Raw genomic sequence first — 20693 nt, 5'->3', positions numbered from 1 at the left:
AACAATTACTTTCGCATGTGACTTAACAGCATTCTCAATTATGTGTCAGAGGAAACTGATTTTCTCTCAGATTGGGGTTATTTGTTATGTTCCACAATTACTTAAGTAACTTATTTACTATTTATAGTTTAGCTTTTCTAAAGTTGCCCATTTTCAGTAAACCAATAAAACGTAAGCCGATGTAGGACTTGGCAGCCTGGAAACCCAGAAATTACAGGTTATCCTTCCATGATGGTCAATGTAACGAAGGGTGTCTTTTAACTCAAATAATGCTGCTTTTTTTTATTAAAAAAATCAAACCAAATCCTTTGATGCCTCAAAACCAGTAAAACCTAATACTATGAAACCAAGGTAATAAGGAGGTAGATGTGACTAAGAAGGATAATCCTCAAGACTTTTATATCCTCCTGAGAACCAAGGACAAAAGAATATTCCTATTTAACTTTATTTATGATTTCCTGCCTCTTTGGAGCTAAAAGAAGCCACCCAAACACATGACATATTAATATAAAGCCCAGGATGTCCTCTGTTTAGTGCCTCAGGAGTTAGTAGGGTAGTTCAAACAAGTCAGAAGATACAGACTAAAAACAAATTCCCATTACAGAGGGCATAAATGAATAGGCCAGTACTCAGGATGATATGGCAGACAAAGGTTCAACTCCCATGACGCCCATTTTTGTTTAGTCCCAGATTTCATCAGTCCAAATTCTTTCGGGTAAAGATCAAATATGTATGCCTTAAACTAACAATTTTTTTTTTTAAATCTTGAATATTCGAGCCTCCAAATCAATAAAGGTAGTATATGAGTGCTAATAAAAAATGGAAGTACTTTGGAAAATATTGAGGAATCGAGTTAAGAAATCAGTTTACACTCAACCACCATCAGATCCTTTAGAAACACCATCTCTGTCCTTCCCCCTTACCTTTAGGGATGCTGATCTTGAAGTCCAGGTCCCTCTCCTCCAGGTGGTACAAAGCGACTTCCTGTAACCTGGCTCGCTCCAGCTCCGATAGGCTCTGGATGGGAACTGGCTGTAACCGCACGCTCTGTCCCAACATGGTGGCCCACGTGTGATCCCCCTGCAGAGAAAAGAGATGGTTAAAGGATACAGAGGACACAAAAATACCTATAGAAACACAAGCCATTAATCAACAGGTACCAGATGGTCTTCAAACTAAAAAAACAAAACAAAAATCTCCACTGACATGCAATCTCTGACCATTGCCAACCAACCATCAACTACTTAAAGGCAAAAAAAATCTTCAAAAGCAAAAACAGAGAATTCAGCTGTGAGCTTTGCTTTTATCACTGTGTAACAAGATAAAGAAAGAGACCATGTTTCTTGTCAAAAAAGTCAGCGCGTTCATTTGTTTTCACTAGTCTTAAGCCTGTATTTATTTTTATTCTTAGCCTTTTATTACAAAAACCTATTGTGATGCCCTTTTTGTCTGTTGACCTTGAGATCTTTGCACAGTGAAAGCTCATTAAATCTCTGCAGACACAACCTGACCTTTTAAAAAAGGGGGAAATCCACAAGTTTAACACAGGAAGCCTGCATTTGTCATAACAACAAACCTAAATTACATTGCATATTTTATACTAAGTCTTCTGTGGCTCTAGATGAGCCTGTTTATAAGGTTTATTGGGGCCAATCTTGGTATAAAACTGCTTGATTAAAAAAAAATAACTCAACTTTAGTAATTTCGAAGAATAACCCTTTCTAACTCATACAAAAAAGAAAAAACAAAACAGGAAATTAAAAACACTGTATCAAGGATTTCTACTGTTTTACTTAGTGAGGTTTAATCTACAAACATTTTCAGCTTTTTTCTGCTTGAAGGCAACATGATAATAATATTGGTGCATCAATAAATGGAAGTACTATAAGAAGTAACCATTACCAACTGCAACTCCAGATTAGCCTGCTTTACTGTATCTCATATTGATAAAATGTTATTAATCAAAAGGTATTCCGATTTCTTTAAATCTATCTTTGCTTAGAGCCTAGATACCCCCTTAATTCTCTAGCAGGCTGCCAAACATCTTCATAGCGAGCACTGGCTAAAGCTGGAAAATATTAAGATTATACAACAGTGTACAAACAGGACCTGATCTTGAATGGACAACAGGGAAATTAAATCTGCTTTTAAAAATGAGTTTTCACCATTCCTCATTTAAATATTTATCTTCTGAAACAATATTCAAAAACTCACCACACTATCAATGCCCTAGCAATTTCGAACTATTTCAAGGTGGGAATTTTACATTTTCAAGTAACTTGGAGGGAAACTTCTAAATCCATCCCAAAGCAAGTTTCGCAGTTTACACATTTTTGTGATTTTTTTCCCTAAACTTAAGGGTTAGGGTTATTATTGTATTATTTAATGTAAGTAAGGCTTTTTTGTCCATTGTGGCAACAGTTTGAAGCCCAAAATATTAAAATGCTACTATCTCTGTAAGGTGGTAAGATTGAACTGCACAGTTTAAACACAAAGTCATAGATGGTATACATTGTAACGTATCACTGTACACACACTATATATTCTCATGCTCCTTAGTTTACTTGAAGGCCCAAAGTGTTAAGAAGTACTTCTTTGCTGTGGTAAACATTTCAGTGGTTGAGACACAGTCACAGATCGAATAAGCTAAGAATTAGCTTAAAGTCTTTTGAAGGCATTGTAAGTGTTAGGGCTGATCCCAGTTTCTCTTTGGAAATGTGGAGAACATTCAATTTTAACCTCAACACGGTTTACCTTCTACTAGATTCTCACCGAGCAGCAAGTAGGAGGGCAAGGAGCTAAATCACAGAGCTAATAAATAAGGATGGAGATGAAGAGTAGAAGAAGAATGGTAGAATCAAGAGATTTTAAGAGATGCTAAGAAAACAGGAAAAACAATATCAGGTGAATATTGAGAGGAAGCGCGGAGGGGTAATGGGGGGAGTGTTTAATGGAGGGATGAAGTGGCCGCAGGTTAATAAGAAGCATACAATCTCATTCCAGATCTTAAGTCTGTGCTCCACAACCCGTTCACCCTGTCAGACAAGCATGTGTTTCTAATATATGCATGCTGTGCGACTTTTCAGAGAGCCCAAGCGTATAGGAACTGTGCAAATCAAGTAACCAATACGTCCAAACTGTCTTTAGCAACTCGTTGATTTACTTCTATGATCTGAGGTGACTTCAAACCACCTCTGTTTGCCACGATGCCAATGGTTGTTCTGGTTCACCACATTGGGGTTAGGTTCCCCACTCTTGTTGGAGGATTGTGCCAACTTCTGTAATCTTTTAGTTTGTAAAAATTACGTCCAGATGGGATAACTTTACATCTTTGTGCCTCAAATTCTTGTGGCGTGTGGTTAAATGAAACCGCATGGGAAGTTTGTAGGGAAACGTCTCTTTGTTAAAAACTAAAGGAGATCCGAAACATGAGAAGAAGGTCCTAAGCCAAAAAGATCTAAAGACCCCACTTTAGACTTTGACTATGCATTGTATTCAATAAACATTTAAAGTACTTTGGATGAAATAATATTCTCCACAGGTGTCAGATACAATTAGCAAGGAAAAAGTAAAATATGACAAAAAATGTAGAAGAGAAGAACTTTATACTGAAAAACTATTAACTAATAGGATCATATTTAGTGACAATATGTTTCTCTGCTGATTATTCTAAAAAAAAATTGACAAACTGTCGGTCAACTCCCAAACTAAAGCTGAACTTCATGAAACTTCGTGAAAAGCCGGAACATAGCATCAAAGTTGAGATGACCTAGTCGTCATCCACACCCTCCTCCTCCCTGACCTCCAAATTTGGATTGTTTTGTAGATAAGAATAGTTTTGTTCAGCAACACAAATCAAAAGATTAAAGGTTGTGATTACATCACCAACTGCTGTGAAATTTGTTTTGTACTAATAACTCCACAGCAGTCTAAAGAAACTGGCTGCAGTTCAGGGTGTAGCATATGGTGCTCATGAGCTAGCCCCAAATGAAATGGCTAGTAGACCCAACCCACTTTTTATTTTCCAGTCCAGAAAAAGACCACTAATATTATGTTTATGGATTTTAATTGTTCCCATAAAACACTAGCATGCTGCTGATGCATGCCAGTTGGTCTAGTAAGGTTTTACAAACAGTTATAAACAACAGCTAACATGAGAATTGTGGTTAAATCACAACAGACATTTGTACATGTGTCCAAAAAACAGCTGCTTGTGGTGGTCAAATGTTAACCGCTATCAGATATAGATAGCAGATTACAATTAAAGTGCCATAAAGTGGTTCTTTGTACCCGGAGGTCAAGTTCAAGGCTCGTATGATAGGTTGATATAAACATTTATGACAACCTTTTATACATAAAAATATTTAGTAAGTATGACTTCACACTTCTCACAGTTGTGTTATTTCTTGTGTCTTCTCGCTTTGTTCAGTCATGCTATCTTTTCATTTTTATTCTCTGAAGGTCTCGCTGTGCACTACGGGAGTGTGGAAACAGATCCACGTGTGCATGATTTTCTCATGACTAAATGCAGACTGCACAGCGTGATTGGACAAAATTACTTTGCTCTTAATGCTAAACACAACCAGACAAATAGGCTGTGGTGAAAGTGAAATGATGAATGATGAAAGTTTCCCACAAAAGAGCGCTGAGGCCTCATCCACATTTTCTAAAACTGGTAACATGGACTCACTCAAAGCAGCAGGGTTCAGTGGAAAACAATACCACAGGGAATATGGTCTGCTGTATGAAATGCCAAACTTTAGACATGACATTTAAGTTAAATGTCATATCTCATGAGCAGTTTTTAAACCTATACCTTATGTGTATTTTCTCTCTTGGTGGATGTTTGAACGGTCTCACCACACATTCAGGATGGGTCAGCATATCTCAATCTCTGCTTTCATGAACAATTTCAGTTGTGCTCAGAAGTTTAAACACAAGCTGTTCTTTTCTCAGGGTGGAATGACTGTGCAGCATACATCTTTGATGATTTAAATCAATCAATCAATAAAATAAACAAGAATTGGTGAACAAGTTTGAATTTATTTTGGATTTTCTCTACACAGGTTCAAATGTATGCATGCAGGCCCAAATACATTCACATCCCGACTAATAATTGATTAAATGTCTCTTAGCAAGTTGCACCTCAGTATTGCACCTTTGGCCAAATCTTTGGTATTTTGGGCTTTTTGGTGGCCTTGGACCTTTCCATCGTCCCGAGTATTGGTCAATCCTATGAGTGTCAAACAAATTCTTTTTATGGTAGTAAAGAGAAGTTACCTGTTGTAGCAATCATGATCACTAATGAGAAGGTTATAGGCCTTGGCCTTGACAAGTTAAAAGACATTGTAGGTCCTTCAGCACCACTTATTAAAAGATTTAAGTGAGTGTGTGTATTTATTTGAGCCGGTATGTATTTTAAATCAATCTCCTATGACCTATTGTCCATAGAAAGAAAACAAATCTCATAAGAAGATGATAAAAAAGATAAAATACACCAAAATACTTTTGCACACCAATTCTTGTTTTTCTAAAGTCAGAAAGATGTATACTCTTTCCACCCTGGAAAAAGAACAGTTCAAAGAAGTCATTAAAAACCCCAAATTACTATGACATTCATGCCCGTGATGTAAACTGTAAGTACTGAGATTCGTTCACTGGGAAGAAACTCTAATGGTTGCAGAAGCAACCATTAGAGTTTCTCCTTTTTGTTTTTTTGTTTGTTTTTTTTTTTTTTTTACTACGGTAGCACTTCCCATAGCTGTTAAGGTCAGTGGTTTGGAATACCATGCCAGTCTTTTTCTTCTCGACTGGACACTACTACCAAAAGCTCTAGAAGTTCATGCAGAGTGCCTGATATTAACCCCTATTGGCAATCTCGCCTTGGAAACGTCTGACCCACTCTGTCATCCTGTGAGTCATTAAGAGTCACAGGGGAAAGCTATAAATCATTTGTGAGACATCAGAGACATCATGTGAGTTATTCAGCTCACGTGGGTCCAGGTGAAAGTTGAAAACCAAGACGAGCTGCCTTAAATTCAAGCCCCTAATGCTGCCAATATCTGGGTGATCATTGTGGCTAACATTACCAAAATATGCAAACTTTTGCAAGTTAATGTTTTGTAATCTTCGGAGGCTACATTTTGGCATCTACCCTGTTATTACCAGCTGTGATCCCAGTGTCTGCTTCCCCAGTGTTAAACAATCTCACTCTGCTTCAACCAAGTTTAAATCAATTATGTTCACCAACCACAATCCAGCGTTTCTACAATCAGTAAGTGAGCGCTGCTATTCACGATGTTCTGATTACATCAAATCGGCAATGAATGTTTCAAAAGTCCATCATTTATGGTAAAGATTGTCAGGAATGGTTTGGTAAATGTTGAGTCACTCGGCTACAGATACAATTTTATTTTCATTAATAATGTGTGGGAAATGTGTCATGTCTGGCTCTGTGCTCTTTTTCCTCTTGTGATACAAAAATTTCGCTGATGTAAAACTAACTAGAAATCACTGTATTCTAAACTCAAGACTATTTTACACAAAGTATTTGATCGTAGTAACTACTTTCCAATCTTTCCAATCCATTTCACCATGAAAACAAGGAGAAAAAAGATTTAAAAAGAGTATTGTTGACTTAGTTGACTATTAAAATAAGACCCTCCTTCACTCTGTAGGTTTTCTCTTTTTGTACAATCATGAGTTTTCAATACCAGGAACTAGGAAATGAGGCAGTGCAGCCACATGAAAGACAAACCACACAGAAAGGTAGCAGAAAGTGGAATACAATGACCTAAACCTCTCATTACTGATTTTAGACAGTAAAAGAAAAGCTTTTTAATTTTTTCCCCAGATGTTTACCAAAATAAACTCTGACTTCTCACAGAACTTGGAAACGTGATGACAGATAAACACATAAGAGATGAGACCTTGCGGAGCTTGAAAGAAGCAAATCAGCAGATCAAACAGGACACTGATCACTGCAATGAAGGACGTGTTGTTCAAAGCAGCACCTGCTAAAACTGGGCCCATTTTTGAGTTTGCATTTAAAAGCAGGTCATATAACCTTGTTCTGATGCTGTGCCCCCGTCTGATGACACAACACAGTAAGAAACATGGTGTGAGAGCTCTCGGATGCTTTTCACTCCCCCCCCCACGCTGCTGTTTTGTGTATAGTCATCTCTCCCTTGGGTGCTTCTCGCCGTGCACATCATTAACCTCAGCATTTTGTTCTGCCCCCCACCCACCTCCTACCTTCTTGGCCAAACTGTGCAAATGAGGCAAAGATAAATACTGCCTCTCGTTCTCATTCATTACCAGGAGGTGAGGAGGTGGTTCATTTTTCCTGAATTACAAGAACATTTTAATTGTTTCCATTAACATAATAACATTGCTTATTTATTTGCTGAGACAACTATTGATTTCCTGTTCAACCAAACATCTGGGAATACTTGAAAACTAGAGTGTATGTAACTGTAATGCAATGTGTATTAATAAAGCCACGAATAATATACTGCAATTGCCCACGATTTTAAACCCCTGCAGGGTCGAATTATCAGCCGGAAAAAGCAAGATTTATCCCTGAATCCCAAAAAACTTTTTGGCTGACATACAGCAGGGTTTTTGAAACTGTTCAGGTCCAAGGAAAAGTTACAAAGGAGAAAATGTTCAGGGTGGTCAATGATTCCTTAAAGACCCCCTTGTGGAGCAACATTAATATTTTTCCTTACAGAGTACATAAAAGGAAATAATTGACACAAGATCCTATTCTATTCATGTAAAGTGCCCCAGTCTTTATGTATATGCTCTCTTTAATGATGACCCTGTGTAACACAGTTTTTCTTTTTGTGTATTTTGCATAATATCCTGATGCTTATACTGCCAAGGTTGAGAAAATATGTATTTTATCAGACAATTCATAATTTTGATTAAGCGACACAAAAGCAAAGACGCATGAGCAATCAGGTAAAAACATTTGGTACATATGAAAAAAAGATTTTTCTCGTTCTTCTTCAACTATAGATTCTAAACAAGGGTGTACTTAAACCAGATGATCCATACTGTGCATGAGTGCTCTCACCCCAACCGGTCGCAGCAGATGGCCGCCCCTCCCTGAGCCTTGTTCTGTCGGAGGTTTCTTCCTGTTAAAAGGGAGTTTTTCCTTCCCACTGTCGCCAAAGTGCTTGCTCATAGGGGGTCATACGATTGTTGGGTTTTTCTCTGTATGTACTATTGTAGGGTCTACCTTACAATATAAAGCGCCTTGAGGCGACTGTTCTTGTGATTTGGCATTATATAAGTAAAAATTTAATTTAATTGAGTGTGCTTGACCTCCCCCTGTTGTCCTGTGTGATTGATCTATGGTATTACTGGGTACATTTCTCAGACCTGGTTCAGTTGTATTATTGTGGGGTCTTCATCTTACAAATTAAACCTGTCTGAGAAAACCTAAAGCTGTAGCTGATACCACATACTTAAGCTCAGTATGAAAAAAGGTGAACTGTAGAGGGGCTACAGGTATTCTCAGGCACAGTACAAGGCAACCAAGCTTGGTGTAAGTGCACCCTGGGAACCTCTTAGTATAATGCTATTACAGTATTTTTCTCTAAATCAGGGATATATCTTGTGGAGGGGCCCTGAGCAAGCCTGACACCATTTAGTTCATACTGTGCCTTTATGGATATACAAGTTTTAAATGACCATGGAAACTGACGAACCTCCCGGACAGGTCTAGGAGGGAGTAGAAAGGAAACTGAGCTGGACCCAGTTTTGAGAAGGTGTATTAGCACCGGAGAGATTTATGTAGGAGACATCTGGTGGTCATGCAAAGACATGCACGTAAGATCTCTGTTGTTAAATGTCCTGGCAAATGTAATCTTGCAACATTATAAAAACTATGAAGTTCCTTACATTTCGAAAGGGTAAATTTAAACCCAAGGGTGCGTTTTGCAATCCCCCAACCGAGTACATTTGATAAACCACAGCATCAAAAAGCAAAACTTTAGAGCATATCATAAAGAAAATGTTAAGTCAAAAAGATGAGGATGAAACTCATTGGTCACAGTTGAGTTTGACTGTATTTAACTGGGAAACAACACATGCTATACATCCATTCAGCGTCCTGTGGAGATATGTATGGCACTAACAACTAATAACAGCCATTCAATCCACTGCATATACATATCAAATACCATTACAAACTGACAGGTATGGATGTATGCGAATTGCGTGTGGCTGGTTGAACACACAAAGTTCTCTATAATAGCAAAAGCTATATTACTAATTTCACTCTCCTTCACGGCTGTTTGAAAATGTAGAATCTAATACAGCTTCCTTCTTCAAATTTAAAACATCCACAAGAAAAGAGTGTACAGAACATGTTCTTTGGATGCCCAGTTCTGTACTAAACACAGCATTTTATCTGTTCGTGCTGCAATAATGGCTTTGCCGCTTCACTGGTGAGGGACAATAAGAATCCCGTAGGCTCTCTGTAAAGCTTAAGTTATAAATAGGTCTAATATATAAACTGACCCTTTCCGTCCTAATACTGTTATATGGAGGTTTATGAAGTAAGTGCCACAAGGGACAAGTGGATAAAGCTGGTCCACAAAATAATGTACTGTATTTATTAATTAAAATACCAAAATCCTAGACAAAGTGACATGGTAAAGCAGATTTCCAGCTTGTTCAAAAACACTATCTCGTTTGAAAGAATGAAACAGTTCGTGATAACACAAATGACTTTTTTATTTCCTCCCTCCCTTCCTTTCAATATGTTAAACACACACACATGCAACTAATACGTGCAGTACCTTCTGTGGTTCCTTGATCCTTTCTAATGAAGGAACATTATGTTCACATTATGCAGCTCCACGTCTTGTTTTTCTTAGAATAAATAAGGAACGGTGGCTGGTCTAATTAGGATGTTGTCAAAAACTACCTCACAGAGTGAGCTTAACATGCATTAGTATGCAAAGATACTTGCTTGCTCACTGACAGGAAGAGACACACACACACACACACACACACATGTGCAAACATACACAGACACACGCATAAACAGACAGGCAGAGCTAATAGGCCCCTTGGCAGTGCTAAAGACTGACGGCCGAGCCACAAAGACGGATCCTGCGTCGTCACAGCAGTGGTATTGTGTCAGTCCTGACTGAACTGGCATGTTGCCACACACACACACACAGACACACAAAAGACTAAACTACACTCTAGTCTTCATCCTGAAATGTCTAATTTTTTACATCATAAATGTGCTTTTCATCTGCAAAGGTAAGTCAAGTCCCCAGTAAGCAGCTGTGTAAATACATTTGTCCCCACAATATGAGAAAAACAAGTACACACACACACACACAATTTAGAAGTGATTACACTCTAGTCTTCATCCTGTCACGTAATGTGAAATGTTGTAGATTATAAGGATGCGCTTTTCATCACCAAAAGTAGTCGAGTCCTCACTAAGTGGTCACATAAATCTGTATGTCCCCACTGTATGAGTAATGCAAGTATACAACCACGGATAATATGTTTTTATCCCTACAGAAGACATTACACTCTGTTCTTCACTCTAAAATGTTACATTTTGCATGCTTTATGTCCCCAACAATAAAGACAGGTCCCCACAGACTGAGCTTGTTATCACTTTTATGTCCCCACAACTCGAGTTATAAAAGCACAGAAAAACTCGGGGATTTTAAGGGGCTCACACAGACTCCTTGCTGTCTGAAACTCAAAGCTTAGCCAGCAGATGAATACAAATAGAAGTGGATTCATAGGATGATGCTGAAACTTTGCTTATGCATTATGCATGGACATATATGGTGTTATTTGCAGTATGAATATTTTTTTTAAAGTCACATTTTAACTGACTACATTTGAAGAAAAAAAAAAGGTTGTACTTTTCCTTGTGTTTCTCAGGAGTGCCAGGTTATTTCACGGTTTTCCTTTCCCCCAAAGCGTGACCTAATTTGAGGTGATTAATTAAATAAGCTTATTTACAATTTTCAAATGACTGAATTAATGGTGTTTACAAAATAATGTTCCCACCTAATTATAGCTAATGGAGCTCCCACCACATTTGCTGTTTCTACGAACTGTTTAGGAAACATGAGAGTTTTATTTTAGGCATAATATCAGACTTTTCCGGGGAAGCACAGGAGACGTTTTAGGTGTAACGAAACATCCTAATACTTGAGATTTTGTCTTTACATAAGCACACTGCCATGGTCTCAAAATGATGCGAATAAAATGATAAATTTAGAGAAAGTCATTAAGAAAAGACGTGCATCATCACTCAGGTCTCTGACAGGTAACAGAAGCACTGAAAATCACAACAGACAGGTAAAGCAGCAGACGGCAAAGTACACTTGCTTCAACCCTCAAACAAACACAAAGTCTGTACCTGTATTGGGGCGTCTTTCAATCAAAATGCAACAGGTGGTCCTCCAGATTTCTGAGCCTCCTTGTATACAGACTTTGATCAGAGAAACAGCCGCATATCAGCTCTGAGCTGAATGAAACTGACGACTAGGAGTTAATGCGGAAAGTGGCCGAATGGGATATACACAGTGTGAGAGAGAGGAGGGCACTGGGGAATGGGGAGGGCTGAGAATGAGTGTGATTACGAGAGCAGCAGGAGGAGTGGCGCATGCTGACTTGACTTTCAGGAACTGAAAACATAAACACAAGACAGAGGAGGAAACAAAAAAGGAGCAATATGGGTGAGGAAGAGGTGATGGAAAGAGGTAGGGAAGATGAAGAAGTGTCACGGAATAAGTAAGGAGAGGAAATGGAAAGAAAGATGGGGCATAATAGGAAACAAGTAGTTAGAAAATGAGCAAAGATAAGGGCGGGAGGAAGGTGCGGGAGGGGTAAATGGGGAAGAGGCTAAGGAGACCACAGGAGAGAATAAGTAGAAAAGCAGTATAAGGTTAGAAGAAGAATGAAGGAAACAAAATGCAGAGGACAAAAGGGAAAGTGTGAAGGGTCTAAAAAGGAGATGAAAATGAGATAGGGACACAGGAAAGAGGACAAGATATATGCGGGAAATTAGAAGTCAGACAAGTTAAACTGAGATATAAGAAAGAAAAACAGAAGTGATGAAAAACGGCGTATGAGATACAAGTGACCGGTCGTAGAAAAAGGCGAGAGAGTGTTAATTCAGGAGACAGGAAAGGAGGCAGATAAGAAGAAATAGTTACATAAAGAGAAGAAGGGAAAAAAATAAGGAGGTGGTAAGCTGATGGAAGTGGGTAAAAAGAGGCGAGGTTTTAGAGGATGACTTGAGGAAAGGAGGTAGAAAGGAGGGCCGAGGTAGAAAGAGAAGAAGCGCCTGAAGGAGGGAAGTAAGTAAATGGAGGGAGGGAGGGACTGAGTAGGAGGAGGATTAAAACGACAGGATAAAAGCTCTATAAAAAGGACAGACAGGACAGTGGAGCTCAGAAGAAAAATAGAAAAGGAGTAGTCGACCAGAGGAAGGATACTACAGCATAGTATATCTACTCAAGTGTGAGCGGATATTAAAAGCTGCCCGAGAACCAGTTCTGACCCAGTAAAGCCAAATCCAGGGAATAATAGTTACCATGTTTCAAGGATAGTGGTCTTCCTTTTTCCCTCTTGTCTGGCAGCTCCATCTTCTCTCCATTATTATTGCACCCGCTCTGTCCCTCTACCAGCCATAGTCCCTGCATCTAAAGACCTCTCTGTCACCTCCACCCTCCTGCCATTCCTTCTCTCTCACTGTACCCAGCAGTAGCTCAGTTTCTACCAGCAGCCTGTTGGCCAACAGCACAGGAGGCACCAAACATTTTGATGTTGAATAACCAGTGGCTGGCACTAATTTCTCAACTTCTAGTCATGGTTGAAAAATAGCAACAAAGCTGAACCAATGTTGCAGGCGTTACCATGACGTTGGTTAGAGGGAGTTCTTACAGAGATTTCACTGTGTTTCCAAACACAACAAACCATGTGTTCAAGAAGAGTGTTCTACTAATAAAATAAAGTTTCTTAGTCGAAAGACTGAAAAGAGAGAATTCCTGACAGGCTCCGGTAATATTAGTCTGTGTACAAGTTGTAGACATTCAGTGGATATCTGTTCACAGCCACGTACTAACCATATTAATTGTCTACAAAAAAACTCCAGATGCCACTCACAACCATTCAGGGAATAGTCAAACTTCCTCTTGTTACTTGTGGCTGCCATGTGGTCGCTAACTGGTCCCTAAGGTGCTAGCTGTCTGTTAGGGTTCACGACAGCTAATATTAACTCACTGAGCTTGACTTCTTAACCAGGTTTGTACTTTCTAGAGCATTTTAATACAGTTCCAGCTACGGTATATACAATTTATGAATACAGCTCGTGAACCACAATTACTAGCTTTAACCCTGTGTGCTGTGCTGTACCAATGTACCTGCACATGTGATGTGACAATAAAAGTGATTTGATTTGACCCTTTAAGACCTACCATAGAACCAAGTCCGCCAGAGCTTATAATAATAATAATAATGGATTGCATTTATAAAGCGCTTTTTGAAACCCTCAAAGCACTTTACAATTCTACTATTCCTTCACTCTCACATTCACACACTGGTGGAGGCAAGCTACAGTTGCAGCCACAGCTGCCCTGGGGCAGACTGACAGAAGCGAGGCTGCCATATCGCGCCATCGGCCCCTCTGGCCAGCACCAGTAGGTGAAGTGTCTTGCCCAAGGACACAACGACCGAGACTGTCCGAGCCGGGGCTCGAACCGGCAACCTTCCGATCACAAGACGAACTGCCAACTCTTGAGCCACAATCTTTATACTTTTACATGCTGTAGTGCCATTTTTGGGAGCATTTCAAGTTGCTATACATTAATACAACCGTTATAGCCCAAATTTTAATTCCATAGTAACTACATAAATTGCAAAAAAGTGCAATTAAGTACAAAAAAATTGAAAATCGTTTTTGATTTTTTTCCATATATTTCTAGTTAGAGAAATTTAAGAGGCTTATCCCTCAAAACTGTAAATACATAAAAGTTGCACAAAATAGTTTCCAACAACAGGAAATTTATTTTGAGTGTCTTCATAGTTTTATTTTTGAGATACACCAATTTTTATATACTGCAGGAAAAACGAAAATAAATATCCATCCATCCATTCGCTTATCCTTTTCAGCCTATCCCAGCTGTCATAGGGCGAGAGGCGGGGTACACCCTGGACAGGTCGCCAGTCTGTCGCAGGGCTAACACACAGGGACAGACAACCATTCGCACTCACATTCACACCTAGTGGCAATTTGGATTATCCAGTTAACCTGTCCCCACAAGCTGCATGTGTTTGGACGGTGGGAGGAAGCCGGAGTACCCGGAGGGAACCCACGCAAACACGGGGAGACCATGCAAACTCCACACAGAAAGACCCCGGCCTGATGGTGGAATTGAACTCAGGACCTTCTTGCTATGTGGCAACAGTGCTAACCACCGTGCCACCGTGCACCGTTCAACAAAATAAATATTATAATGCAAATTTGCAAAAAAACAGCATATGCATCAAAATAAACCATTTCCAGCAGTGCAATATGAGTTCTAAGCATCCCAGAAACGATACAGAAAAGCATACAGTCAAACATGACTTTTAAAAATACCACTACAGGCTTTTAAGGCCCCGAAGGTAAAAATCTACATTTTCAGGGGAAATGACGTCACTTCTGGTTTCGGGCAGGTAATGGCGGACATGCGATAGTTTGCGCTGACGTCTATTCCAATGTAGGAAGTGTTTTGAACAGCTGATTGGATCGGCAAAGCGTGTTTCTGGAATATTATGTTTTTGTTGCTGCAAGTGCTTTTTATGCAATTTTTGCAAAGCTATATGTGGAAGGAAACCATGACCTAGGGCAAACTGATGGCATAAGATGTAAGTACAACTCCTCCGGTTTCATATGCAAAAAAAATCATTGCGCTAGCGCTACGTGGTTCCAGTTCTACAGGGATTTAAAAATAGTTATGCAAAACGGAGCATGCCAACTCCGACCGGTTTCAAAGGATTTACTGATATCTTACCACTTACCACTCCCAGCCAACTATGCTAATTTCTGCCTCAAAATAGCTAACATAGCAGTGTCAAAAAAAAGCTAATGTCACCCTGTGAAGTTAAATAAGTAACAAACAAGAAATTCCCAGCATTTAATTTAAAATAAGAAAAACAAACAAAAAACTTGCCCTCCAGTGTCATACTAATTTGGCCAACAACACTAAACTCAAGGTTTCAAAATCCAAGTTCATAAACGGAGGACTTACTAGCCATGTGCTAGTTACATAGAACCTAGCTCACCAACAGCTGGAGGGACATGCTGTTCAACACGGATCTAGACCGATTAGATTTTAATGGAATTTTTTTCACTCTGCACAGGTTTTTTTCTATTATTTACAGTTATTTTAATGTGCACAGCTTTCTTCTTTGTCTTTTGCAGTAGTCACTGGAGGTACATAGATCAAAATGCATTGTAACCTATCATCCCTGATGCCACTCAGCCAATCAAGTGTCCAAAGACGTAGGTCAAAGAACAGAGGGGTTAAACCTGTTGTTATTTTTGTTGAGACTGTTTACTTGTGAAGTGTATTTTATGGACAAAAACCCCTCAAACTAGACTTCTATTTTTAATGAAGCACTTAGCATTTACTTTATAATCATTTTATTACTGAAGAGCTCTCTGGTTCATATTGAAAGTAAATAAACGCTGCTGAAATGCTACTGAATTATACTTTCTTCCATTTACTTGACTAAAGGTTACTTCTCTAACCGTACTTCCTTAACCTGATGTAGAAGCTTCTCCCTTATTTCCAGGTATAAGGCATGACTCATCCACCTGGAAATTTATACTCACCAGAAACATATTTGACGTTTAAACATTCCTAAGAATACAGTTTTGCTGTCTGGGAACACAACTTTTATATGACACGGATGATGTACCAGGCAGTGCTGGGCAAGTAGCAACTGAACCACAACATTCGAGTTGGGGCTTGTAATAAGGAGTCGACAACAAAATGCTTGGATACTTCTCAGAGATGCAGAACTTGTAGGCATTATCAGTTACCATCTCTACTCCTTTAACCAAATATTTTTACTGACCTTCCACTAAACATAAGTCTTGTTTTAAGAGCAAGAGCAAAAAAGGAAGCATCTGGCTACATTATTCGCTCTATTATAGGTTAATCTGTACTCAAATTATCAGCAACTAAAGTTCAAAAGGTAGGTATTAAATGCTATGATAACCAATAAATTGACTTAATCCTGCAAGAAGATTCCATCACGCTGTCCAGATGCCTCCTAATAGCTGTGAAGAGGCCAGTGTGCGAACAGCCGTGTGAAAACACGTGTGGAAAATGACCACCGGGACTCCCATTTGTGAGGCCCAAGTAACAGCAGCTAAACCACTTGACACTTCTGACCCCTAAAGGTCAACAGTGGCAAGAGGTCAGATTTAATGAGCCTTATTACTTTGTGAGGGCGGACAAAAACATGAGATAAGGATGTCAAAGTATTACAAGCAAACTGCAGAGTCATAGCACAAGGGTGAAGACTAAACAAAAGCAAAGGAACATAGAACCGCACAAACAGTAATAAAATTAAAACATTGTGAAGTTTAACCTGATAAACCGTTCTTGAATGTTCTTGTGGCCAGTGTGTTTTGCTTTGAAGCTGCCAAAAAAACTTCAAACCTCCCTACCGAGTGTCAAGACGTGTAGGAGTGCCCCTGGAGTCTGTTAAGGTTGATGTAAGAAAAAAATGATCCAGACTTAGCCCTTTATCATTTTCATGGAGTGTTTTTTCATGCTGTACTTAATATTATTTTTTTCTTGAAATGTAACAACTGAATCCAGTTATTTAGAGATTGAGCATGCACCGCTCTCAACCTCCAGTCGACCAAAGTCACTTTGAAGACAACAGCTGACTGCAGACTTGGTCCTGGTCTTTGAAGCAACTATTTCAAACGCAACAAGATTGCGGTGAATGAAAATTACTTATATGGTTACATTAAAACGCTCAATCCAATATACAACACATAATTTATAACATATAATACCTAAAACATATACGACACACAAAGGATAAATTACCTTAGTCACTGTTAAAATAAAGTGTGAAGTAGTGATGTTATACTTTTTACTGGTTTTGCTTTTGTGCTTACATTTGTCGTATGCTATCACTGTAAATAGTGCTGTCTCACTGCTATTGCACTGTTATGCTGCTGGTAGCTTATTTTAGTTGAGTCACACTTCAAATGAGTAAGTGTGTCATCAGCTGCACGTCAGTGGTCCCACATGATCAAAGCTTAACTTTTTATGGTTTAATGGTAGGGCAGCTATCATGGAAAAAAAATCAAACTATAATAAATGTTGCCAAGATCCAAACTACGCCTTTTTCTCCAGGTAACACAAAGTAGAGTCTGAATGCAGCTAAACGTTTGTTGCTGCTGAGAGGAGAAATGGCACATGGATATCATTTTTTTTCAGAGAAATTCTCTTGTTCAATTTGTATAGATTTACTGAAGGATCCGGTAGCTATTCCCTGTGGACACAGCTACTGCAGGAAAACCTTCACACCCAGACCTCTCCTAGAGAAAAACATCATGTTAACAGATCTAGTGGAGGAGCTGAAGCAGACTGGACTCCAAGAACTACCAAAAGCAGAAGCAAAAGGACATTGAGCTTAGGCGACTAAAAATCCAGGAGACAATCCAAGATCGAGAGAAAGATGTGAAGCTACTTCAACAAGAGGTGGAGGTCATCAATGGCTCTGCTGACAAAACAGTGGAGTACAGTCAAAAGATTTTGACAGAGCTCATCCGGTTCATCAAGAAAAGACGCAATGATGTGAAGCAGCAAATCAGATGCCAGCAGGAATCTGAACTGGGTCTAGTCAGAGAGACTCAGGAGAAGCTGGAGCAGGAGATCACTGAGCTGAAGAGGATGGATGAGGAGCTGGAGCAGCTCTCACACACAGAGGACCACGAGCAGTTTCTGCACAACTACCCCTCACTGTCAGCACTCAGTGAGTCTACACACTCATCCAGCATCAATATTTATCCTCAGATGTACTTTGAGGAGCTGAAAGCAGCTGTGTCAGAGACCAGAGATAAACTGCAGGACATCCTGTGCGAGACATGGACAGTGGGTGCTTTTATACCAAAGACCAGAGCAGATTTCTTAAAATATTCACGTGAAATCACACGTGGCAGATTTACTGAATATAAACAGGTGCTGAGCAAACAGAGTCTGACTGGACGTTGTTACTGGGAGGTGGAGTGGAGAGGGAGAGGAGTCGGGGTAGCAGTTGCATACAAGAGTATCAGCAGAGCAGGTGACTCAGAGCAACGTATATTTGGATTCAATGACAAATCTTGGTCACTGCGTTGTTACACAAACAGTTACATATTCTGGTACAACAAAGTCTGCACTGACGTCTGTGGCCCTCCGTCCTCCAGGATAGGAGTGTACATGAATCACAGAGCAGGTGTTCTGTCCTTCTACAGCGTCTCTGACACCATGACCCTCCTCCACACAGTCCAGACCACATTCACTGAGCCGCTCTATGCTGGGCTTTTGCTTTTTTACTCTAATGAAGACAGTGCTGAGTTCTGTAAACTGAATTAGAGAGGTGTCATTAAGGGGGAGTTGGTTAATAATATATGTTTTGTGCAGAGACTGGCCAACAATCCCACTTTATGGGTAGCAAACTCACTTATCAGTTGTTGCAGAGGGTATGATTGACTACTATAGCGGGTTTTACACTATCAGCAATCTTAAAATCAAAAGGAACACTCTTTTATTGTGTTTGGGAGAAGAATTAAAACATTTTGAGAAAATGGGTTCCAAAAAATAATCACGAAAGAAATTCCAATAAGCCAAATTGTTTGTTTGTATCCAGGAGGACACCTGAGAATAAAACATGCACAATCATTAATGATTTTAAATGCCAAAAATATAGCAAATCATCTGAACTTAGACAGGACTTTCTTTTTTCTATGCATGAAACCTTGTTTTTGAATGTGGTGGATTGGAGCACAGAGTGGCATTTGATTGATTGATTGATTGATTGATTGATATTTTATTCATCCCGAGGGAAATTGGAAATTTAGGGCTGTGTGTAAATAAAATGTACTAATGACTGCTCACCGGTTCATGTCTTTTGATTTATGATTAATATTCTTTTCAGAATAAAATGATCCTACACAACATATTAAGAAGTCAACACAATGTTTCATATTTTACGTCTATTCCACCAACTCCGCGCTGGTGACCAATCTAGATTCCATTTGTTCCACACAAAACTTCTACTTCAGAGACAAGAGAAAAACTAAACGACACTGTGCGTGTGAGAGACAAGTGGAGAAACATCTCACTGAAAGTCAGTGAAGTGGATATTTTGCTACTTCTGGAGCACCAAGTGGAAAATGTCTCAAGGAAAGCTTCTAAAAACACTGGGAATCGTCACCTTTCTGTTGCGTAATGCATAAATATGCTTATTGCTGTAGGAATCATCTCGACCTTTACAGCTGACCCATCCTTTGTTCCAGTGAGCTCATGGATATCTTACACTGGTCAGCTTGTTTTCTGTCTCTTCTTCCGGTTTCTCCACATCATCTTTAATCCCTCTAACTTCCTGTAGCGCTGCCATACATTTCCAGGTCAAACATCATGAGTGGGATTGCATGTTTGCACATCTCACAGCCTCAAGCTTGTGTGCTGACTCCAACTGTCTGCTTCAAAACAGGATGGATGGTCAACGGTCAACTGGCAACGCACACACACACAAACACACATGCACACGACTGAAGCCAGATAGATGGTGAACTTTGTTGACAACACTGCCCCCTACGGACTATACTATGTACAACAAAATAAGAGTCTGTGCTTTGAAACAGCACATAGACGCACAGAAGGACCACAAACCCACATCGTAAATGCTTCAGTAATCATTCTTTGTTTTCCAGTCATCCTAAAATAGTTTCAGGAATGAAAAGTTCTTCTGAGCCTTTTCTCACGTATTCCTGAGCCAGAAAATAAACACTGATATGCATGTTTAACTGCCCTGAATATCAAAATACCAAATCTGAAAATAGTTTTAATCTACCTAAATCTGTATTACTCAGCGCAGCTGGTTTAAAACTCTGAGCACCGATTCTAGTCCAGACGTGTTAAAATAAAGATCAACAGATAAGAAACAGAGGAAGGTTGGCATTCACTGCTGATATGATGAGGGCTTCGCTCTTTTTACAATGAAAGAACTGGCTTTAAAATCTGCAGACATTTTTTTAATGGGCATTTATTTATTCTTCAAAAATATAATTTTTGTTTCATTGCAGTGAAAGTATAAAAAACGTAGCAGGCAGCAGTTGTGACCGACTCTCCTATGATATGATGGCTCCAGGGAACTTTATTACAGTTAGGTCCACGATTTCTTGGACAATGACACAGCTTTTGTAGTTTTGCCTCTGTACACCAACACCACAGTCGATTTCAAAGCAAAGAACTGAAATGTCAAGTGCTGAATTTGTATTTTATAGCTTTTCACTATAACTTTAAACATGAAGACCAAAGAGAAGTCAGTACAAATTCAGGAGGTCATCATCAGAGAGAGCAAAAACTTCAGGAGTGGCCAGATCAGTAATCCAGGATCTAACCAAGTCAAGAACACCC

The 20693-nt window shown here is 39.3% G+C and overlaps 1 protein-coding gene across 2 annotated transcripts in view; it reads right to left on the bottom strand.

The window, feature by feature from the left end:
- The window catches only part of arhgap36 (Rho GTPase activating protein 36), a 79184-nt gene that overhangs the window by 37733 nt on the left and 20758 nt on the right, over positions 1-20693 (bottom strand). The window contains exon 2 of one of the 2 annotated variants that reach the window (XM_085450716.1): positions 924-1080. In XM_085450716.1, the coding sequence (XP_085306842.1) occupies positions 924-1080 (157 nt within the window). Of the gene's footprint in view, positions 1-923; positions 1147-20693 lie in introns of those variants that run through there. The other variant, XM_085450715.1, reaches the window with a different exon arrangement.

This window comes from Copadichromis virginalis, linkage group LG3 (assembly GCF_057382275.1).
Source record: "Copadichromis virginalis isolate Kocher_CV1m ecotype Utaka linkage group LG3, C_Virginalis_male_GT1.1, whole genome shotgun sequence".
NCBI classification, from domain to species: Eukaryota; Metazoa; Chordata; class Actinopteri; order Cichliformes; family Cichlidae; genus Copadichromis; species Copadichromis virginalis.
This window is presented reverse-complemented; position numbering and strand designations above follow the sequence as displayed.